Source organism: Staurois parvus, unplaced genomic scaffold (genome assembly GCF_062004578.1).
Source record: "Staurois parvus isolate SC_StPar_1 unplaced genomic scaffold, SC_StPar_1.0 ptg000448l, whole genome shotgun sequence".
NCBI lineage: Eukaryota > Metazoa > Chordata > Amphibia > Anura > Ranidae > Staurois > Staurois parvus.
The window spans coordinates 3,915,722-3,940,018 of NW_028318244.1; the positions used below are offsets into that span (position 1 = coordinate 3,915,722).

Consider the following 24,297-nt stretch of genomic DNA (forward strand, 5'->3'; position numbering starts at 1 on the left):
TTGTGCCATCTCAGTCCAGGAAGAAGCTGCTGACAATGGGTGACACCTGAAAAAAGATGTTGCCGCCCTTCTGGAGAGAAAAGCAGGTGAAGGAATTGTCAGGGAGAGTACTGTGATCTCTATAAGGGTTAATAAATACCTGGGCGTGTTACACAGTGTGACGCATTACAAAGCATGCTGCACATTATATGAGACAATGTATCTGATGACAGGTCCACTTTAAAGATTCTTTATTGGATTTCTCCATGCTTTGAAGGACAAGGTGTAACTGAAACAGGGCCATGCATGACTTTTAGTTGACAGATGTGATGTCATCGAGATGTGGACTTTTCTATGGCGATACGTGCGAGTTAAATGATCTAGGACGAATCATCATGGAGACTTTCTTCAGGGAATAGTAATCTGTATTCATCCAGCTGTACCACACAATGCCGTCCGGACCCATCATCCTGCGACCTTTCACGTATTTACCTCCCTGAAAACACAGCAAATGGTAGAATCCATATCATGCCATCAATACTGCCTGGCTTTACAATAGAAAAGTGCTCCACTGCCAGCCAATCAGAACTCCTCTTGCACCAGCCTGACTTTGTAAAGTGAATTTTAATTGGTTCCTGCAGTTTGCTCTTAGCATTGCTTAGAGTCAGTTAGGGCTAAAGGACTTAAATTAAATTTGCGTATGTTAATTGGGCACACTTAGGGGTCTATGTATGAAAAATGCTATGAACTTGTCTGGGCATTCGCACAGCCATCACAAATAATCCCCGTAATATGTCTGATATGTTGAGTTCCTATGATAGTCAGCTCCATCTAGTGGCCATAATGTGGTATTTTCTGAATTCAGTAAAAGACGGCCATCATAGTATATCAACATATGAGACACATTGCAGCGATTATTCGTGACGGATGTGCGAATGCTCAGATAATCGTACAGCAATTTTTTAATAAATAGAGCAAGCTGGGATTAAACCAATTTTGTATATGTTAGTTGGGCCTGCTTAGGGGGTCTATTTATAAGAAATATTGCTGTGAAATTGTCTGGGCATTCGCACAGCCGGAACGAATAATTACCGTAATGTGTCTAATATGTTGAGTTCCTATAATCTCCAGCTCCATCTAGTGTCCATAATGTGGTATTTCTTGAATGAGTTATTCAATAATATAGTACATTATGGCCACTAGATGGAGCTGATAGTCATAGGTGTTTGACACATCACAGCGATATTTGTGATGGATGTGCGAATACTGTGAAATTGTCTAAGCATTCTCTGTAATGTGTCTAATATGTTGAGTTCCTATGATCTCCAGCTCCATCTGAATTCAGGAAAATACCGCATTATGGCCACTAGATGGAGCTGACCATTATAGTAGCTCAACATATGAGACACATTACAGGGATTATTTGTGACAGATGTGCGAATGCTCAGATAATTGCAGAGCAATTTTTTTAATAAATGGGCTTAAACCAAATTTGCATATGTTATTTGGGCATGCTAAGGGACCTATTTATAAAGAAAAAAAAAAATCCTGTGAAAATGTCTGGGCATTCACACAGCCGTCACGAAAAATCACCGAATGTATCTAATATGTTGCGTTCCTATGATCACCAGCTCCATCTACTGTCCATAATGTGGTATTTCCTGAATTAGTTATTCAATAATATAGTACATTACGGCCACTAGATGGTGCTGACACATTACAGCGATTATTTGTGAAGGATGTGTGAATGCTCAGATAATCGCAGAGCAGTTTTTTAATAAATTGATCAAGCTGAGCTTAAACCAAATTTGCATATGTTAATTGGGCAAGCTTAGGGGCTTATTTATAAAAGAAAAAATTGCTGTGGAAATGTCTGGGCATTCGCACACCCGTCATGAAAAATCCCCAAAATGTGTCTAATATGTTGAGTTCCTATGATCACCAGCTCCATCTAGTGGCCATAATGTGGTATTTCCTGAATTCATTAAAATACGGCATTACGGCCACTAGATGGAGCTGGCTATCATAGGAACTCAACATATGAGACACATTACAGCGATTATTCGCGACGGCTGTGCGAATGCTCAGATAGTCATACAGCAATTTTTTAATAAATAGAGCAAGCTGGGATTACACCAAATTTGCATATGTTAGGGGCCTATTTATAAACAAATTGCTGTGGAAATGTCTGGCCATTCGCACATCCATCACGAAAAATCACCTTAATGTGTCTAATATGTTGAGTTCCTATGATCACCAGCTCCATCTAGTGGCCATAATGTGGTATTTCCTGAATGATTTATTCAATAATATAATACATTATGGCCACTAGATGGAGCCGACAGCCATAGGAACTCAACACATTACAGCGATTATTTGTGACGATTGTGCGAATGCTCAGATAATCACAGAGCAATTTTTTCATAAATTGATCAAGCTGAGCTTAAACCAAATTTCCTGAATTCAGGAAAATACGGCATTACGGCCAGTAGATGGAACTGGTGATCATAGGAACTCAACATATATTTTAAGAAAGAGAGCAAGTTGGACTTAAACCAAATTTGCATATGTTAACTGGGCATGCTTAGGGGCCTATTTATAAAAGAAAAAAAACAATTGCTGTGGAAATGTCTGGGCATTCGCACACCCATCACGAAAAATCACCGTAATGTGTCTAATATGTTGAGTTCCTATGATCGACAGCTCCATCTAGTGTCCATAATGTGGTATTTCCTGAAATCAGAAAAATACGGCATTACAGCCACTAGATGGAGCTAACCATTACAGTAGCTCAAAATATGAGACACATTACAGCGATTATTCGTGATGGATGTGCGAATGCTCAGATAATCGCACAGCAATTTTTTAATAAATTGATCAAGCTGGGCTTAAAACAAATTTACATATGTTAATTGGACACAATTAGGAGCAAAAAAAATTGCTGTGGAAATGTCTGACAATTCGCACATCTGTCACGAAAAATCCCCGTAATGCGTCTAATATGTTGCATTCCTGTGATCTCCAGCTCCATCTAGTGGCCCATACTGGGATTTCCTGAATAAGGTACTCAATGAGATACTGCATCACAGCCACTAGATGGAGCTGGCGATCATAGGTGCTCGACGCATTAGACGCATTACAGCGATTATTTGTGATGGATGTGCGAATGCTCAGATAATCGCACAGCAATTTTTTATAAATAGAGCCTTTAATTTTTTGTAATCAAAAAATATGTATCGCCATTTACAAACCACAAGCCATGATATTATATATTATATATATTAGATAGGAAGTCTTGGAAGTCTGAGGTTTGTTATTACAGTCTGTGCCTCCCCATGGGGGAGAATTCCCCTCACTTCCTGTTCAAATGACGGGTGTCAGACACAACAGGAAGTCAGGGAATATTCCCCCACAATGGGGTTACACACAGCAATAAAAACAGATTTTCTAATAGGGATTCAATATTGTACGTGTCCCCGCTGAGAGAACCCCTCACTTCCTGTTATGGGGACAAGTAGCTTGTGAGGGTAAATCTCCTCGAGGGCACAACTGACATTTTAGAACTGCCTAGGGTTGGCTGCACTTTTAACCACTTTTGGAGCGATATGCCCCAAAAATCTTATAGAAAATGTTTAGGATGTTTTCTCCAGCACCTCCGCTCCTGTCGCTGCTCACCCTGCTGGTAGCTCCAGCAATTACCGGATGTCAGAATGACAGCCGGGACTTGCTGTGTATTACATGGCAGGAACAGACGTCATAATGGAGCGATATGCCCCAAAAATCTACCAGAAAATGTTGAGGATGGATCTGTTTTCTCAGGCACCTCCGCTCCTGTCGCTGCTCCCCCTGCTGGTATCTCCGGCAATTACCTGATGTCAGAATGACAGCCGGGACATGCTGTGCATTACATGGCAGGAGCAGACGTCATAATGGAGCGATATGCCCCAAAAATCTTCCAGAAAATGTTTAGGATGGATCTGTTTTCTCCAGCACCTCTGCTCCTGTCGCTGCTCCCCCTGCTGGTATCTCCGGCAATTACTGGATGTCAGAATGACAGCCGGGACTTGCTGTGTATTACATGGCAGGAGCAGACGTCATAATGGAGCGATATGCCCCAAAAATGCCCCAGAAAATGTTTAGGATGGATCTGTTTTCTCCAGCACCTCCGATCCTGTTGCTGCTCTCCCTGCTGGTATCTCCGGCAATTACCGGATGTCAGAATGACAGCCGGGACTTGCTGTGCATTACATGGCAGGAGCAGACGTCATAATGCAGCCAAACATCGCCGGGACTGTCATGGAGAAAATGTCATGTAACAATGTATGAACTTCCTATTATTTGTACGAGATGAACGACCTTTCATCTGCATATTGCATCTCTTAAAGTATAACTAACACCCCGGTCACACCGGGTGCGACTTGGCATGCGATTTGCGTGCCATGTGACTTGCAAATCGCATGCCAAGTCACACCACATTTCTGTGAGGCCGCATATTTGCGCGAAGAGGTAATGGTTGAACTGGATGGACTTTTTTCTTTTTTCAGCCAGACTAACTATGTAACCATGTAACTATGTAACGAATGCATTAGTTTCATTCGGATGACATCACATGATGTCATAGTAGTTCGGGCCCATAGGGAAATAAATTCAATTTTCGAGTTAGTTCCATAAAGCCTACATGTATGGAGAAGGACAGGAGTAACTATCTGAACATTGGAGGAGTGGTAAGTAATGTGATGCTGGAATGCATGGGAGATTTTTTTGGAAAATGTCCATTAAAGGTGGACTAACCCTTTAAGTAATGGCAAAGTTATCACCAAATAAATAGAAAATGTGACAACTGCTTTGGCCTCTAGGGGGCGTACAGGTACGAGAGCTGAAGTGGTTAACCACTTCAAGTCCGGACACTTTCACCCCCTTCCTGTCCAGGCCAAATTTCAGCTTTCAGTGCTATCACCTTTTGAATGACAATTGCGCGGTCATGCAACACTGTACCCATATGAATTTTTTACCATTTTTTTGAGACAGATAAAACTTTATTTTGGTGGTATTTATTCACCACTGGAATATATATATTTTTTTTTTGCTATATAAATGAAAAAGTAAAAAATTTTGAAAAAAAAGTGTTTTTCTTATAAAATTTAGCAAATAAATAATCTTTCTCATAAATCTTGGCCAAAATGTATTCAGTTATCTTTTTAGTAACAAAAAATAACCCAAATTAGTTTATAACCAAAATTATAATTTTTCAAAAATGTTTTTACATTTTTATTTTTTAATATTTTTATGTTTTTTTTTAATATGCTGTCACACTAGCAGTACAGTATCACCATAGTGACACTGTACTACTTGTGGGGGGTGCTGAAGATTTTTTTTTTGTTATACTGATTGCTTTTCCACCTGTAAATGCTGTAAAAGCGATAATTTCTCCTTCTCTCTGGCTGCATTCCTGCAGCCATTGAGAAAAACTGTGTGAGCTGTGATTGGTCACAACTTGTCACATGGTACAAGGCTGTTGTGACTAGCCTTGTACCATGTGACCTCTGTGATCATTCACAGATTTCACACATAGTAAGCAATGATGTCAGAAGTGACATCTTTCTTACTACTATTCATGTGATCACTGATTGGCCAATCAGTGATCACATGAATCAGGACCTCACACAGAGATCCCATACAACAATCACTGTTCACGGTCCCAGGGAGCGCACACATGCAGGGAAGCAAGAGTACGTTTATAAACAGCCACCCGCCCCTGCACTGCTCCATCTCGTCGTTTATGTACATGGTCCGGACGGTAAGTGGTTAAAGGTGGACTAACCCTTTAAGTAATGGCACAGTTTTCACTAAACAAACAGAAAATGTGACAACTGCTTTGGCCTGTAGGGGGCGTACAGGTACGAGAGTTGAAGTGGTTAAAGTGGAGTTCCACCCGATTTTTAAAGTGTGTCCCCATGCATTGCTTCCCGCTTTCCTACCAATGTTTAGACCCTTTTTTCTCCCAAAGTTTTCATACCTTTGGGCTGCCTGAAGCACTGCACTTCACAGGTACATCACATCCTCTCGCCTGTTGGTTCCTGGGATATACATGTCATCAATCCCAGAAGTCAACAGGCATCCTCCACTCTGCAGCGAGTTCTTCACACTATGCAAGCGTGAGATCGGGAGGTGCATGCTGGGTAGCCAGCTGCACCGTATCCCGGAGGAAAGTGCGGCTGGACTTCAGATGCCCGCAGTGAAGATGGAAGAATACAGGATCCTGAGGGGCCAGAGAGTATCTTTAATAAAGCAAGGAAATGCAAATGATTGCATATGCAGCTCATGCCAATTTGCATGGCATAAGCTGCGACTGTCACGGAGGTGCTTTAGGAAAAAAAATGACTGGAACTCCGCTTTAAAGTACTGCAGGCCAGGACTAATCCCCTTTTAACCTGACCCAACATTTCAAGCTTCCTCCACCAAGTGAGATTGCATCCCTCACCGTATAGTACACTCCATTGAGGTTGGAGTAGAAACATTGGTGATACCACCAGCCGCCATGAGAGATCCCGGCACACAGATTGCCCGACTCCGGAGTGCTGAACCCCCTCTTGTTGTGGTACCAGGAGAAGGAATCCTCTGCCGTCCCTCCGGCTCCTGACACGTGCAGACGATAGTCATTGCTTTCATCTTCAATGCTGCAAGAAATAATCACCCATGCAGCCAATTAGAATTCAATGACCAGAAGAATGCAATACAATGGTGAGGGCTGCTCTCTACTCACTAAATGTCCTGGGAATGATGGGAAAACATTAGACCTTGTTTTATCCCATCTTTGCACTCCCTACAACCTCACCAACCCCCCTTTCCTCTTTCTGATCACAATCTCATCACCTTCACAGTCTCCTTGTCTTCAAACACCTATCCCTCCGAACAGCAAACAAATACCCGCAGAAACCTTCACAACTTAAACCCTTTTCTTTTCCACTCTGCAACTGACCACCTCTATGACAGAATCTCTCCCCTGTCCTGCTCTGACCTGGCCACTGATGTCTACAACAGTTCACTTTCATCCACACTAGACACACTTGCTCCTCTAACAACATGAAGCATCAGGCCCCGACCATTACAACCGTGCCAGACTGACGACACCAGAAATCTTAAGAGACATAGCCGTGCACTGGAGCGACTGTGGAGTAAAACCAAATCTCACCAAGCATTCACCCTATATAAATCTGCTTTCTTAGCATACAATTCCTCCCTTTATGCTGCCAAACAAGCCTACTTTGTCACTTTCATCAATACCTTGTCATCCAGTCCTCGTCGTCTCTTCTCTACTTTTAACTCTCTACTTTCTCCAACTCCACCTCCACCCAGTACCTCACTCACTGCTTACGAGATTGCAAATCATTTCAAATACAAGATTGATGCAATTTTTTAGGGGCATCTCCACTGCACAGACAACCATTCCACTTAGCATACCTTATACTAAGCCTCCCTCAACACTTTCCTCTTTTGACCTCGCTACTACTGAAGACGTCACTAAGGTTCTGTCAGAAGCCCATTTTACCCCCTGCTCACCACCTGCCCCCTGAATCCTGTCCCCTCACAACTACTATGGTCACCCTCTTCTTCCATCCTATGCTCCCTCACTCACATCTTCAATCTCTCCCTCTCTAATGGCACCTTCCCTTCCCCCCTAAAGCATTCACACATCACCCCCATAGTTAAAAAGCCCTCCCTGAACCCCACCAACCTGAACAACTTAAGACCCATCTCTGTGCTGCCATTTACCTCTAAACTCCTAGAACGCTTAGTCTACAATGGCCTGAGCTCCTACCTTACTGACAACAACCTTCTTGACCCTATACAGTCTGGCTTTCGCTCACTACACTCCACTGAAACTACCCTACTAAAACTCACTAATAATCTACTAACAGCTAAAACCAATGGCCACTATTCCGTACTCTTACTACTTGACCTCTCTGTGGCTTTTGATACTGTTGACCATCCCCTCCTCCTCAAAAAACTCCACTCTCTTGGACTCCAAGACTCTGCTCTCTCCTGGTTCTCCTCCTACCTATTGCAGTGCCTCCTTCAGCATTACCTATAGCTCAGTCTCCTCCTCTCCACCTCCTCTTTCTGTAGGTGTCTCTCAAGGTTCGGTCCTTGGACCCCTTCTCTTCTCCATCTACACCTCCTCCTTTGGTCACTTAATAAACTCTAATGGCTTTAAGTACCATCTCTATGCTGATGACACACAAATCTATCTTTCTACCCCTCACCTCACCCCTTCAGTCTCCTCTCACATTACTAACCTACTAAGTGACATATCAGCATGGATGTCACTCCACTTCCTCAAACTCCAATCTTTCCAAAACTGAGCTCTTAGTATTCCCCCCAGCCTGTGCCCCCTCCCTTGACTTCTCCATCAAGACCAATAATACAACACCAGTCCCTTCCCTCATGCCAGGGTACTAGGTGTAATCCTAGACTCCCATCTGTCCTTTCAGCCCCAAATCCAATCGCTGTCCAAATCTTGTAGACTTCACCTCCGCAACATCTTCAAGATACGCCCGTTCCTAACCTCAGAAACCACTAAGCAACTTATTCACTCCCTTGTTATATCTCGCCTTGACTATTGTAACTCCCTCCTCATTGGCCTACCTCATCGCAGGCTATCCCCTCTTCAGTCTATCATGAATGCTGCTGCCAGACTCATCCACCTTACTAACCGTTCTGTATCTGCCATCCCTCTCTGCCAATCCCTCCACTGGCCACCACTCAGTTTCCTCCATCCCTCTCTGCCAATCCCTCCACTGGCTTCCTATTGTCCAACGAATAAAAGTCAAAACATTAACAATAACATATAAAGCCATTTATAACTCTGCCCCAAATTACATCACCAATCCTGTCTTCAAATATCACCCGAGCCATCCTCTCCACTCCTCGCACGACCTCCTGCTCTTTAGCTCCCTTGTCTTTTCCTCCCATGCTCATCTCCAAGACTTCTCCAGAGCCTCCCCCATCCCCTGGAACTCTCTACCCCAATCTATCCATCTATCGCCTACTCTGCTCAGTTTCAGGCGATCTTTCAAAAACCTATCTCTTCAGGGAAGCCTATCCTGCCTTCAGCTAATAACCAAATCTTCTATTTCTCCTATCAGTTCATCCCCCACAGTTATTACCTTTTGTACCACCAACCCCTCCTTCTTAGATTGTAAGTTCCAAGGAGCAGGGCCCTCCTATCCCTCTTGTATTGAACTGTATTGTTGCTGTATTCTCTCCCTTTATATTGTAAAGCATTGAACAAGATGTTGGCGCTATATAAATCCTGTATAATAATAAAAATGATAATAATAATACTGGGTAATACTTTATTAGGTACACCTTGCTAGTGCTAAGAAAATATTCCCCACACCTCTACACCTCTACACCACCAACATGAACCATTCATACAAAGAAGGAAGGATTCATGCTTTCATGTTGATTATGCCAAATTCTGACCCTACTATCTGATTGTCACAGCAACCGGTCTGCCCATTCTCCTGTGATCTCTGACATCAATCTATCACCCTTCTAGTTAGCTAGGGGGAATTAGACTCTAATTGTTAGCTAGGGCTGAGTAGCAGCCTGGGTGTGATAGCTAGCAGGGGCCAAGTTTTGGTCAGAACTGGGAGGCTGTGCAGACCAGTCGTCTGGAATTTCCCCCTGTTCTAGAACTTTGGAGAAAGGTCTAGAAGCAGTGGGTGGATCTGAGGAATGGCTGGTCAGTTAGAGTTTCCTTTAATATAGCATGAAATGCTTTCTTTTGCCTGCAGCTAAGTGATGATGTCATCTTGGCCTAGGCAAAGTCATTTGTTCAGCTCAGGGATGGGTTTATAATAATAAAAGGTTCCGGTTTATAAAAAGGATTCTGTTACTATATATTTTGACATGTCAGGAATTGTATTCATACAAAGGAGAAAGGTTATCACTCCGCATGGGACAGAGGAGGTATTGGCTTATGTGGCTCTAGCTGCCTACTACAGCTCCAACTTTACAAGTCGTCCCTCTGCATTGCACTCTGATGCTTTGGGATGGTGGGTCAGCAAGCCCAGACCGTAATCTACCAGTCACCAAGCCAAGATCTACTGGTTGCTGACCCCCGTCTTAGAGGATCCTGGCTAATTCCCAACAGACGACTTGGCAAGGGGCTAGGACAGCAATGGGCAAACTACGGCCCGGCGGACCTTTTAATCCGGCCCGTGGAGAGTGATACTGTCAGGATGGCTGTCAGGATGTGTGTAGGCGGGGCAGCGTGACGAACGTGAGGGGAGCTAGGCTCCTCTCACAGTCCGCCCTGAAGACCGGAACGGCGCGGGAACACGGCGAGAGGAACGCGCGGAGCAAAGGTAAGTGAATTGACACAGGGGGGACTTGGCTTACTACTTGGGGGGGATTAGTACTATGGGGGATGAATTACTATATGGGGGATTAATTACTATGGGGGATGAATTAATATGGGGAATGAATTACTATAGGGGGGATGAATCACTATAGGGGGGATGAATTACTATATGGGGGATGAATTACTATGGTGGATGAATTACTATGGGGGATGAATTACTATGGGGGATGAATTACTATGGGGGATGAATTACTATATGGGGGATGAATTACTATGGTGGATGAATTACTATGGGGGATGAATTACTATGGGGGATGAATTACTATATGGGGGATTAATTACTATGGGGGATGAATTACTATATGGGGGATGAATTACTATGGGGGGTGAATTACTATGGGGGATGAATTACTATATGGGGGATGAATTACTATGGGGGATGAATTACTATGGGGGATGAATTACTATATGGGGGATTAATTACTATGCTTACTATGGGGGAATATTACTATACTTACTATGGATGACACATACACATCATTCATCTACTCTTGGTCCGGCCCCCGGGTCCAATATATGAACCCATTGCGGCCCTCAAGTCAAAAAGTTTGCCCACCCCTGGGCTAGGACAACCTTTAAGCTCCATGCACACTAGCATTTTTTTAAGCTCAAGAAACACTGGAAAAAATGCTGGTTAAAAAGCGCTGGTAATAGTGTTTTTAGTAGCATATTATTAGCATTAACCTCCCTAGCAGTATTCCCGAGTGTAGCTCGGGGTAAAGTTTCAGTACCAAAAGCGGTAATCCCGAGCTACACTCGGGTTTACCATGCAGCGTTGCACAGGGATTCGGCGGCAAATTAGAACATTTTAAAAAATTACATTTTTTTTAAAACGAATATTACATAGTAAAACATTACTGTACCAAAGCATTTCACATACATTTTGTCCCGAGTGCTCTGCCCTGTCCCCTGTCTGCATTGTTACTGTTCTTTCTGCCTGAAAACTTAGAAAAGTCCATGGCGTCCAAAAAGCGTCCCTTTAGGTCAAAAGCGGTTTTAGACCAGCTAGAGAACAGCGATAGTAAATCAGAACCACTTGCAGAATTGAGTGATAATGATTCGTGGGGAAATTCGTCATCAGACACTGAAAACGATTCTGCGACTTTGCTCAGCGATGTGCGAACTTGGCGCTCTATTTCACATTTCAGTGTTTTTGGTTTGATTATATTATGGAATTAAATTTATTATTATATTATTATTTTTTATGATTATTTATTAAATTATAATTACAATAAAAAACTACATATTTCCATGCAAAAAATGGTACCGCTTTCAGCACCAAAAATCTGAAATAATAATACCGCTAGGGAGGTTAAGGAGTGTTTAGGCGTGTTAGCGTTTTATTAGCGTTTTTACAGTACATGTTGAAAAAAAAAAAGAAAAAGCTAGAAAAAAGCTGTTAGTAGCATTCAGGAGAGTTTAGGAGCGTTTAGTGTTTTTTCTGCTTGAAGCCACTCCAAAAAAACTCCACAAAAACAATATTTTTTCTGATCCTAGAAGCTGAAGCTCAAAAAACGCTAATAGCCTAAAGTGGTGTGCATGGGCACATAGGACAACATTAATTAGCTTCTAGGAGCAGAAGGAGGGAAGCTCGGGACTTCACCGGCCCCCTGAGAGAGGACCACCTGTGTGGTGGGGAAAGAGCGGCTCAGCTAAAAAGCCTGGCAGCAGCCACTGACCCACCGGTAACACAAGAGAGGGACCAAGTGAGTAAACCTGCACCCCCTGGGCCGGTATGGGGAAGGAGCACTCTGGAAGGAAAATGGATTAGCTGCTATCCGGGACTGTTTAATTATTTAAAGGGACAGGCACTGGATCCCCTGCCCAGGGATTCACCCAGAGCTGCTGGATTAAGGAGACTCTAGGGTGTGGGATGGTATATCAAGAGGGGCTGGCTAGTTCCAGAAGAGGATTTTTGCTGTAAAGACTTGTAAATAGTTTCAGGAAGTTGTCCTTAGTTCCAGTTCAGTTGGGCATCCCATACGCCCCTTACCCCATCAATGTTTATTATCTCCTAATAAAACATCAAAACAAGCTCAAGGACTGGCTACTATCTCCTGGATGCAAGTCTGAATGAAAATGCGTATTGCCTGGCTGTGCAGGACTATAGGGGGAGCCAAAACGTCTGCAACTCCTAAGGGGAAGGTGCTACATCAACAAGGCATTTTTGTCCACACAACTGCCGCTCACTGGATATTTTCTCTTTTTTGGATCCTACTTTGTAAATCCTAGAGATGGTTGTGCATGAAAATCCCAGTAGATCAGCAGTTTTTCAAATACTCAGACCAGCCCGTCTGGCACCAACAACCATGCCATGTTCAAAGCCACTTAAATCCCCTTTCTTCCCTATTCTGATGCTCGTTTTGAACTTCACCAAATCGTCTTTACCATGTCTAGATGCCTAAATGCATTGAGTTACTGCCATGTGATTGGCTGATTAGCAATTTGTGTTACCAAGCAATTGAACAGGTGTACCTAATAAACTGGCCGGTGAGTGTGAGAACCACTCATCCCACCCACTTTATGGCTTGGTCCTACCTAGACCCTACCTGTAAATATGTGGGAACTGCTCATCACACCCACTTTAAGGGTTGGTCCCACCTAGACCCTACCTGTAAATATGTGGGAACTACTCATCACACCCTCTTTGTGAGTTGGTTACACCTAGACCCAAGCTCTAAATATGCAGGAATCACTCATAACACCCACATTAGGGGTTGTTCCCACCTAGACCCTAACTCTAAATATGTGGGAATTACTTATTACATCCACTTTACGGGTTGGTCCCACCTAGATCCTATTTCTAAATATGTGGGAATGACTCTTCACCCCACTTCATGCGTTGGTCCCACCTAGACCCTACCTCTAAATATGTGAGAATCACTCATCACATCCACTTTAAGGTACAGTCCCACCTTGTGCTTACTTCTAAATATGTGGGGACCACTCATCACACCCACTTTATGGCTGGTCCCACCTAGACCTTACCTCTAAATCTGTGGAAAGCACTCATCAAACCTACTTCATAGGTTGGTCCCACCTAGACTCTACTTCTAAATATGTGGGAACAACTCATCACGCCCACTTTCTGGGTTGGTCCCACCTATATCCTATCTCTAAATATGTGGGAACCGCTCATCACACCCCCTTTATGGGTTGGTCCCACCTATACCCAACCTCTAAATATATGGAAACCCCTCATCACAACCACTTTATGGGTTGGTCCCACCTAGACCCAACCTATAAATATGTGGGAACCACTCAACCCATCCACTTTTTAGGTTGGTCCCACCTAGATCCTACGTCTAAATAGGTGGGAACCATTAATCATACCCACTTTATGGGTTGGGTCCACCTAGACCCCACCTGTAAATATGAAAGAACCATCCACCTGTGCTTCCAATTCTTAGAATGTGCAGTAATTGAAATAATTTTGATGCTGTGATCCCACAACTTGGCACAGGACACAACACCGGCAGAACAGAGAGTCAAGATGTGGGACAGTTCTGGAAAATCAGGACAGCTAACTTCTATGATGGCTATTTGTAGACTAAACTGGCAGCATCACGGCTGGAATATGATTTTGCTGTTATGGGCCACACAAGAAACATTTGTACCTGAATTCCCTGTAGACAGCGTACTTGTGTTGCCCGCTCCAGTCCTCCAGGTCAATGCGCAGACTGAATTCTCCCTTCCCTGTTATCCAGTAGATCTTCTCATTTCCCAGCCAGAACTCTCCCTTCAAGTTTCCAAAACCTTCTTTATACTCTTTCCAGGTCCTGTTAAAATTGACCGATCCATCTTGACGTCTCTGGATAACCGTCCACCCGCCACCTGCCAGATAAAAATGAAAAACTCCACTAAATGATCAGTTTGAATGCTCTGCATACAGTAAACTAGTCAGTACATAGATGAAGTCAGTATATATAGAGAGGTGGCAGGTCAAGGTGCCACATTCAAAATTATGCATGAAAAAAGATTGCATAGATTGTAACTTTCCTGGATTTGACTGGAAAGTCCCACATCTTAGGTATCGTCGATCAAAGGCTAGCAGTGTGATCACCAAACGGCTGGAGAGTGGTACAATAATGAGTGTCTGTAAGCATCTGTGAAGCATGGTGGAGGTTTCTTGCGAGTTTGGGGCTGCATTTCTGCAAATGGAGTTGGAGATTTGGTCAGGACCAATGGTGTCCTCAAAGCTGAGAAATACAGTCAGATATATATCCATCATGCCATATCATCAGGGGGGCATGCGATTGGCCCCAAATTTATTTTACAGCAGGACAATGACCCCAAACATACAGCCAATATGATGAAGAACTATCTTCAAAGATAGTTAAGAAGAACAAGGAGTCCTGGAAGAAATGGTTTGGGCCCCACAAAGCCCTGATCTGTGGGGGATTACATGAAGAGACAGAAGGATATGAGGCAGCCTACATCCAGATCTATGGTTAGTTCTAGATGTTTGGAACAACCTATCTGCCAAGTTCCTTCAAAAACTGTGCCAGGTGTACCTAGAAGAATTGATGCTGTTTTGAAGACAAATGGTGGTCACACCAAATATTGATTTGATTTGATTTGGATCTCTCTGCTCTTCATTTACTTTCCACTTTGTTAATTGATAAAAATAAACTATTAACACTCCTATTTCTGAAATCATTCTACATTTACAGCATTTTTTCACACCTTATAGTACACAGTACTATATATATATATTGTATATACACTGCTCAAAAAAAAGGAACACTTTGAAAACACATCAGATCTCAATGGGGAAAAAATCTCCTGCTGCATATCTATGATATGGACGGGGTAATGTGTTAGGAACGTAAGGACGCCCCATCGTTTGATGGAAATGAAAATGATTGACCTACAGAGGACTGAATTCAAAGACACCCCGAAAATCAAAGTGAAAAAATGATGCAGCAGGCGAGTCCATTTTTGCTGAAATTTCATTGCAGCAACTCAGAATGGTCCTCAGTAGTTTGTATGGCCCCCACGTGCTTGTATGTATGCCTGACAATGTCGGGGGAGGCTCCTAATGAGACCACGGATGGTGTCCTGGGGGATCTCCTCCCAGATCTGGACCAGGGCATCACTGAGCTCCTGGACAGTCTGAGGTGCAACCTGGTGGCATCGGATGGACCGAAACATGATATCCCAGAGGTGTTCTATTGGATTTAGGTCAGGTGAGCGTGGGGGCCATTCAATGGTATCAATTCCTTCATCCTCCAGGAATTGCCTGCATACTCTCGCCACATGAGGCTGGGCATTGTCATGCACCAGGAGGAACCCAGGACCCACTGCACCAGAAGGAACCCAGGACCCACTGCACCAGCATAGGGTCTGACAATGGTCCAAGGATTTCATCCTGATACCTAATGGCAGTCAGGGTTCCATTGTCTAGCCTGTAGAGTTCTGTGTGTCACTCGGTGGATATGCCTCCCCAGACCATCACTGACCCACCACCAAAACGGTCATGCTGAACAATGTTACAGGCAGCAGAACATTCTCCACAGCTTCTCCAGACCCTTTCACGTCTGTCACATGTGCTCAGGGGGAACCTGCTCTCATCTTTGAAAAGCCAGTGGTGGACCTGCCAATTCTGGTGCTCAATGGTAAATGCCAATCGAGCTCTATGGTGCCGGGCAGTGAGTACTGAGCCCACTAGAGGATGTCGGGCCCTCAGGCCACCCTCATGAAGTCTATTTCTGATTTTTTTGGTCAGAGACATTCACACCAGTGGCCTGCTGGAGGTCATTTTGTAGGGCTCTGGCAGTGCTCATCCTGTTCCTCCTTGCACAAAGGAGCAGATACCAGTTCTGCTGATGGGTTAAGGACCTTCTATGGCCCTGTCCAGCTCTCCTAGAGTAACTGCCTGTCTCCATCAGCTGAAACTGATTAACAACCCCCTCTGCTACTTAACTGACCAGATCAATATCTGGTCATATTTTTTTTCCCCTGCAGGAGCAAATTGGATCATGCTTTGCTGGGTTTTATTTTTGCCTTCCTCTGGATCAACTGTTGGTATATTTATTTATTTCAGGTACTTATATAGCGCTGTCCATTTACGCAGCACTTTACATATATATTGTACATTCACATCAGTACCTAACCCTCAAGGGGTGTACAATCTAAGGTCCCTAATTCACATTCATACATGCATATACTAGGGCCAGTTTAGACAGGATCCAATTAACCTACCAGCATGTCTTTGGAGTGTGGGAGGAAACTGGAGTACCCGGAGGAAAGCCATACAGGCACAGGGAGAACATGCAAACTCCAGGCAGGAGGTACCGTGGCTGAATTATAACTTTTTTTTGTTTTCTCTATGGTTGAACTGGATGGACTTTTGTCTTTTTTCAGCCAGACTAACTATGTAACAATGTAATATCCCAGGAGTTGAATTTACTTGATGCTATACTCTGATTAAAAAGTGTTCCTTTAATTTTTTTGAGCAGTGTATGTATATAAATATATATATTATAGCTCTTCTTAAAGCTGAATGGTACTGTGGTATTAGATATGATGCAAACAGCCAACCAATATCAGTGAACAAGTGACAAAAGCGCTTACCCTCGGTGTCCATATCACAGTAGACGTCTACTGCAGTTCCTCCAGTAGATGGCACTATAGTATAAACTCCAGAGCTTTGCTCCCCTTTGTAATGATGATTAGAACAGTCAGTGTAGCAGCTGCTGGAGTACCTGAGATCTGAAAGAGGACATGGAGGTTTATCTCCTGTGAGAGAAGAATAAGTCAGAGACATGAAGGCCTTTAAAAATATCTGCATTGTTCGTTGCATTCAACAGAAATTTGCAAAGCGACACTCAGGACAAAAGACATTAAAATTGAAGGCGCTTTTTTAGCACACGCGTTCTAAATGTCATTGTATGACTTCTTCTTTTGCCCCAACAAGAAAAAGCTTACAAGGAAGTCAGTGAAAGTCTACCAAGATGGGAACGAAAAGGCACCATACACCGCAGTCACACAGTCCGCAAAGAGTTAATCCGGAAAAAACGATTGGTTATACACACAATTGCCTTTTATGAAAACATTTCTTTTTTAGTCACTTTTCAAAATATCAAATGCAATAATTCAGATCTTTCCAGAAATCTCATCAGTGGATAACGTCCTGTGCTCTCTGCCTGTGCTGTGCTATCAGTTACATTGTTCTAAGGACTACACAACACTGCCCACCTATGTTATGTCCTTTTTGTTTCTGGTCTTCTGATACAGTAAGCAGAGTGAGACCTTTCTAGAAGGCAGGGGTCTCCAAATTTTTCACTTCGAGGGCAACAAAGTATATTTTACACAAATTCGTGAGACAAAAAAAATCAGTTATTCATAAATAAATCTGCAGCAGTGGAATAGATTAGAATTTGACATGCTGCCAGCAGCAGGGCTGGATGGCAGACCTGTATACTCTGCCGACACCTAAATACTGGAGCTCAGGCATGGCGGTTAAACTTCCAGTTTGCATGGGGCCTTACATCTCCAGTCAGAACCCATCCCTGTACATTTGGTCCCCATCAGAATCTCCCCATACATCTGTGTCCCCATCACAGCCCCCCATTCATGTGTGCCCCTATTGGAGTCTCCCATCAGAGCCCCACATACATTTGTGCCCAGGGGCGGAATGATAACTCATGGGGTCCTTGGGCAATAGGGGATCATGGGGCCCCATGTCCTTGCCAAAACTTAAAAAAAGCCTATGAAAAAGGTACAAGGGGCATCTCATGGGGCCCCCTACTGACCCCGGGCCCTCAAAAGGGGATCATGGGGCCCCTGTGTCCTTGCCCAAACTCAAAAAAGCCTATGAAAAAGGTACCAGAGGCATCTCATGGGGCCCCCTACTGACCCCGGGCCCTCGGGCACTGCCCGAGTTTCCAAATGGTCAGTCCGCCCCTGTTTGTGCCCCTATCAGAGTCTCCCCATCAGAGCCCCACGTATATTTGTGCCCCTATCAGAGTCTCCCCATCAGAGCCCCCCATACATTTGTGCCCCTTTCATTGTCTCCCTGTATATCACTGTTCCCATCAGAGCCCCCCATACATTTGTGCCATTATCAGAGTCTCCCCATACACCACTGTCCCCATCAGAGCCCCCCCCCCCCATACATTTGTATCCCTATCAGAGTCTTCCCATACATCACTGTCCCCATCAGAGCCCCCCATACATCACTGTCCCCATCAGAGCCCTCCCCCCATATATTTATGTCTCCATCAGAGCCCCCAGCACATCCGTGTCCCCATTAGAGCCCCCCATGCATCTGTGTCCCCTTCAGAGCCTGCTGCACATTTGTGTCCCAATCAGTGTATGGGTGGGTGCAGCATGATGCGGTCCAGTTACAATGAACAAACTTGTATTGAAGGAACAGTTCAAAGATACAAACAGCACAGCGGGAAGGATCCCGGCTGGGAACACTCACAGATCTGTGCAAAAATGTAGAGCGTAGCAGGATTTGATGAACCCACAGCATCTGTCTCCTATGGTGGAGTGCAACTTGGCCAGTCTGAGGATTCCTAGGAAGGATAGCATGTCCCTATCTTGTCCCTACTCGTCCAGAACCTTTCCCTACTGATATTCACTTGCCCTGACTGATGGGCAACCTGTCTCTATCCTGTCCCTACTCGTCCAGAACCTTTCCCTACTGCTATTCACTTGCCCTGACAGATGGGAAACCTGTCCCTACTCATCCAGAGCCTTTCCCTACGACTGATGGGCAACCTGTCCCTACTCTGTTCACTTACAAAATGCATGCCAAGCCTTAAATAAACTCTGCCTGAACCAAGATGGCCACCAGAGTCACATGGGATAGCAGCATCCAACCAGATCACTTCCTCAGCGACCTAGGTAACCATAGAGGAATATGTTCCTCTTGACTTCTTCTCCCGCTGCAGTTGAGTGCCACCTGCAGTGGAGAAAAGAAACTGCACCTCCCTACAAGTACCCCCCTTACAGATTTACAGATTTGTGTTCCCATCAGAACCTCACACACACACACACACACACACACACACACACTCACATTTGTGTTCCTATCATAGTCTCCTAAACATTTGTGTCCCCACCACCCATCAGAACACACTGGTGTCCCAATCAGTGCCTCCTTTGCATATCTGTGTCCACATTTGTGAGGTCAGGCACTGATGTCGGGGGAGGAGGGCTGGCTCGCAGTCTCCGCTCTAATTCATCCCAAAGGTGTTCTATGGGGTTGAGGTCAGGACTCTGTGCAGGCCAGTCAAGTTCCTCCACCCCAAACTGGCTCCTCCATGTCTTTATGGACCTTGCTTTGTGCAAGAGTCCCCTTCACTGGAACTAAGGGGCCAAGCCCAACCCCTGAGAAACAACCCCACACCATAATCCCCCCTCCACCAAACTTTACACTTGGCACAATGCAGTTAGGCATTGTGCCAAGTGTAAGGAAGGAATTGAAATCTAATAAATGAAATGGGCAGGCCAGGGGTAGCCAGGCTGGGAAGGAATGAATGAAATGATGCTGGACACCTATAGCCAAGAAATGAAGCAGAGCTCTCTCTGACTTGCTGCAGCTTCTAATGCACACACTGAGAAGCTCACAGTGTGCAGTGAAATCAGAGTAAGCCATTTCAGTCCAGGAGAGGAGCCGGTACAACTGTGTGAGACTGTAGGGAAGGCTGGAGGTCACCCAAAGTTTTTCTAACATGACTATGTTCTTATAGTGTGCTGTTACTTCAGGTAGCTCCCTGTGCACATACAAAAAAAGAAGAGACAAGTTACCTGCTGGATGTAGCTGATGGCTCTGCAGTGCTGCAGGAACAAGACATGAGGAGTTCCGGTTGGACCCATCGATCACCAGGGACAAATTGCGTACCTGGGCCTGAATGTCGTAGATGTAGGTTGCCTGTAGGTGCTGCAATGTGCTGCTCTCACTGGCCCAGATCTCCAGGCTGTTCACCCTGTGCAGGAGTGACGAGTTCTGATTGATGTTCTCAGGCTACAAAGAGAAAATGGCAGACTTTTTAAATGAAAGCTAAAGGATTTCCTGTCCCTATGGTGTCCCATATGTCCAGATTTAAGGACTTATTTCTCCTGACCCAATCTTTGTAGTGTGCCCCAAGGGGTAAAGCAGATGGAGTACTTTATCCCATCTTCCTAGGTGTTGTCTAAGGCCATCTGTGAGGTCACACCAGGCACCCCTCCTCCCTCCACGACTGTTCGAAAACACAGCTAGCAAGGAGATGGCTGCATTGACAGATGGCAGTTTTCTCTATCTCCAAGCATTTGTCCGCCTCCCCCAAGCATAAGCCACCCACCCCTGCATTCCTTGTGAGATACTTGACAAGTGTTTGGAGATATGGAAAACTGTCATCTGTCAATGCAGCCATCTCCTTGCTAGCTGTGTTGTTGGACAGTCGTAGAGGGAGGAGGGGTGCATTGTGCAGCCATCTTCTTTCTAGCTGTGTTGTCGGTCAGTCGTGGAGGGAGGAGGGGTGCCTTGTGCAGTCATCTCCTTGATAGCTGTGTTGTCGGACAGTCATGGAGGGAGGAGGGGTGCCTTGTGCAGCCATCACCTTGCTAGCTGTGTTGTCGAACATTTGTGGAGGGAGGAAGGGTGCCTGCTGCAGCCATCACCTTGCAGTTGTGGAGAGAGGAGGGGTGATTTGTGCAGCCATATCCTTGCTAGCTGTGTTGTCGGACAGTCGTGTAGGGAGGAGGGGTGCCTTGTGCAGTCATCTCCTTGCTAGCTGTGTTGTCGGACAGTCATGTAGGGAGGAGGGGTGCCTTGTGCAGCCATCACCTTGCTAGCTGTGTTGTCGGACAGTCGTGGAGGGAGGAGGGGTGCCTTGTGCATCCATCACCTTGCTAGCTGTGTTGTCGGTCAGTCGTGGAGGGAGGAGGAGTGCCTTGTGCAGCCATCATCTTGTTAGCTGTGTTGTCGAACAGTCGTGGAGGGAGGAAGGGTGCCTGGTGCAGCCATCACCTTGCAGTCGTGGAGAGAGGAGGGGTGATTTGTGCAGCCATATCCTTGCTAGCCGTGTTGTCGGACAGTTCTGGAGAGAGGAGGGGTGATTTGTGCAGCCATATCCTTTCTAGCTGTGTTGTCGGAAGTCTTGGAGGGAGGAGGGGTGCCTTGTGCAGCCATCACCTTGCTAGCTGTGTTGTCGGAAGTCTTGGAGGGAGGAGGGGTGCCTTGTGCAGCCATCACCTTGCTAGCTGTGTTGTCGGACAGTCGTGGAGGGAGGAGGGGTGCCTTGTGCAGCCATCACCTTGCTAGCTGTGTTGTCGGACAGTCGTAGAGGGAGGAGGGGTGCCTTGTGCAGCCATCACCTTGCTAGCTGTGTTGTCGAACATTTGTGGAGGGAGGAAGGGTGCCTGCTGCAGCCATCACCTTGCAGTTGTGGAGAGAGGAGGGGTGATTTGTGCAGCCATATCCTTGCTAGCTGTGTTGTCGGACAGTCGTGTAGGGAGGAGGGGTGCCTTGTGCAGTCATCTTCTTGCTAGCTGTGTTGTCGGACAGTCGTGGAGGGAGGAGGGGTGCCTTGTGCAGCCATCATCTTGTTAGCTGTGTTGTCGAACAGTCGTGGAGGGAGGAAGGGTGCCTGGTGCAGCCATCACCTTGCAGTCGTGGAGAGAGGAGGGGTGATTTGTGCAGCCATATCCTTGCTAGCCGTGTTGTCGGACAGTCGTGGAGGGAGGAGGGGTGCCTTGTGCAGCCATCACCTTGCTAGCTGTGTTGTCGGAAGTCTTGGAGGGAGGAGGGGTGCCTTGTGCAGCCATCACCTTGCTAGCTGTGTTGTCGGAAGTCTTGGAGGGAGGAGGGGTGCCTTGTGCAGCCATCACCTTGCTAGCTGTGTTGTCAGAAGTCTTGGAGGGAGGAGGGGTGCCTTGTGCAGCCATCACCTTGCTAGCTGTGTTGTCGGACAGTCGTGGAGGGAGGAGGGGTGCCTTGTGCAGCCATCACCTTGCTAGCTGTGTTGTCGGACAGTCGTGGAGGGAGGAGGGGTGCCTTGTGCAGCCATCACCTTGCTAGCTGTGTTGTCAGACAGTCGTGGAGGGAGGAGGGGTGCCTTGTGCAGCCATCACCTTGCTAGCTGTGTTGTCGGACAGTTGTGGAGGGAGGAGGGGTGCCTTGTGCATCCATCACCTTGCTAGCTGTGTTGTCGGTCAGTCGTGGAGGGAGGAGGAGTGCCTTGTGCAGCCATCACCTTGCTAGCTGTGTTGTCAGACAGTTGTGGAGGGAGGAGGAGTGCCTTGTGCAGCCATCATCTTGTTAGCTGTGTTGACGAACAGTCGTGGAGGGAGGAAGGGTGCCTGGTGCAGCCATCACCTTGCAGTCGTGGAGAGAGGAGGGGTGATTTGTGCAGCCATATCCTTGCTAGCCGTGTTGTCGGACAGTCGTGGAGGGAGGAGGGGTGCCTTGTGCAGCCATCACCTTGCTAGCTGTGTTGTCGGAAGTCTTGGAGGGAGGAGGGGTGCCTTGTGCAGCCATCACCTTGCTAGCTGTGTTGTCGGAAGTCTTGGAGGGAGGAGGGGTGCCTTGTGCAGCCATCACCTTGCTAGCTGTGTTGTCGGAAGTCTTGGAGGGAGGAGGGGTGCCTTGTGCAGCCATCACTTTGCTAGCTGTGTTGTCAGAAGTCTTGGAGGGAGGAGGGGTGCCTTGTGCAGCCATCACCTTGCTAGCTGTGTTGTCGGAGAGTCGTGGAGGGAGGAGGGGTGCCTTGTGCAGCCATCACCTTGCTAGCTGTGTTGTCGGACAGTCGTGGAGGGAGGAGGGGTGCCTTGTGCAGCCATCACCTTGCTAGGTGTGTTGTTGCACTGCTGTGAAGTGAGAAGCGGCACCCTTTCTAACCTTTCAGACGACACCTCGGAAGATGGAACTAAGTGCTTCATGTATTTTGCCCCCTGGGGCACAGAACACATTAATAAAGATCAAAGTGAGACTTATTTTACAAAATGAAACAATAATCAGTTTATAATGGGGTATTGTGACAATGAGTGGTTTTGCACAGCAACTGGTTTTGTCATTGTGATCAGATTGATGTAGCGCTACCCCCACAGGAGCCACTGGCTTATGGGATCATCTGTTCTACCTCGGCGAAGGCCTCAGCCCCACTGACAGCTCAGGTATATACTGTACGTCAATAGGGAGAGATTAATGATTTTGGTTCATACCTTAAGGTCACCTTGAGATGAGTCTCAAGACCGTGTGGAAAGGTAATAAAGTATATTGATAAATTACATTCAGATAACCAGAGTATATCAATGAGAAACATTTTGCAGCTCACACTATTATAAAACTTCAATTAATGAGGTTAGAGTTCTATTATTAAGTAATGCGGTATTTTAGTAGTAAAACATTAATTCACGTCAAAAGAATTGTCGGCATTGCCCTACAATTAAAAAAAATGTTTTAAAAAAATGGCATAGGGTCATCCCTTTCATCCACACCAAGCCCTTTGGGTCTGGTTTGGAGTTTGAGGGGAACCCCCCACGTCAAAAAAATTTTTTAAATGCAGTGGGAGTCCCCCCCACAATCCATACTAGACCCTTATCCGAGCATGCAGCCTGGCAGGTCAGGAAAGGGGGGGGTGCTTGGTCCTGAACCATACCAGGCCACATGTCCTCAACATGGGGGGTGCTTTGGGGCAGGCCCCCCCCCCACAGCACATTGTCTCCATATTGATGGGGACAAGGGCCTCTTCCCCACAACCCTGGCTGTTGGTTGTGGGGGTTTGCAGGTGGGGAGCTCCCAGATCCCGGCCCCCCCATGTGAATGAGTATGCATCACATTCACAAAAAAAAGTGTAGTGTAAAAAAAAGACAGGAGACAATGTCCCCCAAAGTAAAGCCAACATCAATCACGAAGCCTGCTGCCATCACTGACTGAAAAAAAAAAACCCCGC

At 45.7% G+C, this 24,297-nt stretch overlaps 1 protein-coding gene across 1 annotated transcript; it reads right to left on the bottom strand.

The window, feature by feature from the left end:
- Nucleotides 1-201: 201 nt before the first annotated feature.
- On the bottom strand, nucleotides 202-23,063 carry LOC149453565 (fibrinogen-like protein 1). Its single transcript, XM_089688187.1, has 6 exons — nucleotides 22,827-23,063; nucleotides 20,171-20,387; nucleotides 16,985-17,122; nucleotides 14,026-14,242; nucleotides 6,461-6,656; nucleotides 202-475 (listed from the first exon to the last, which is right to left on the bottom strand). The coding sequence occupies exons 1-6, from the start codon at nucleotides 23,061-23,063 to the stop codon at nucleotides 332-334; spliced, it is 1,149 nt and encodes a 382-aa protein (XP_089544313.1). The 3' UTR covers nucleotides 202-331.
- Between the last annotated feature and the right edge of the window lie 1,234 nt (nucleotides 23,064-24,297).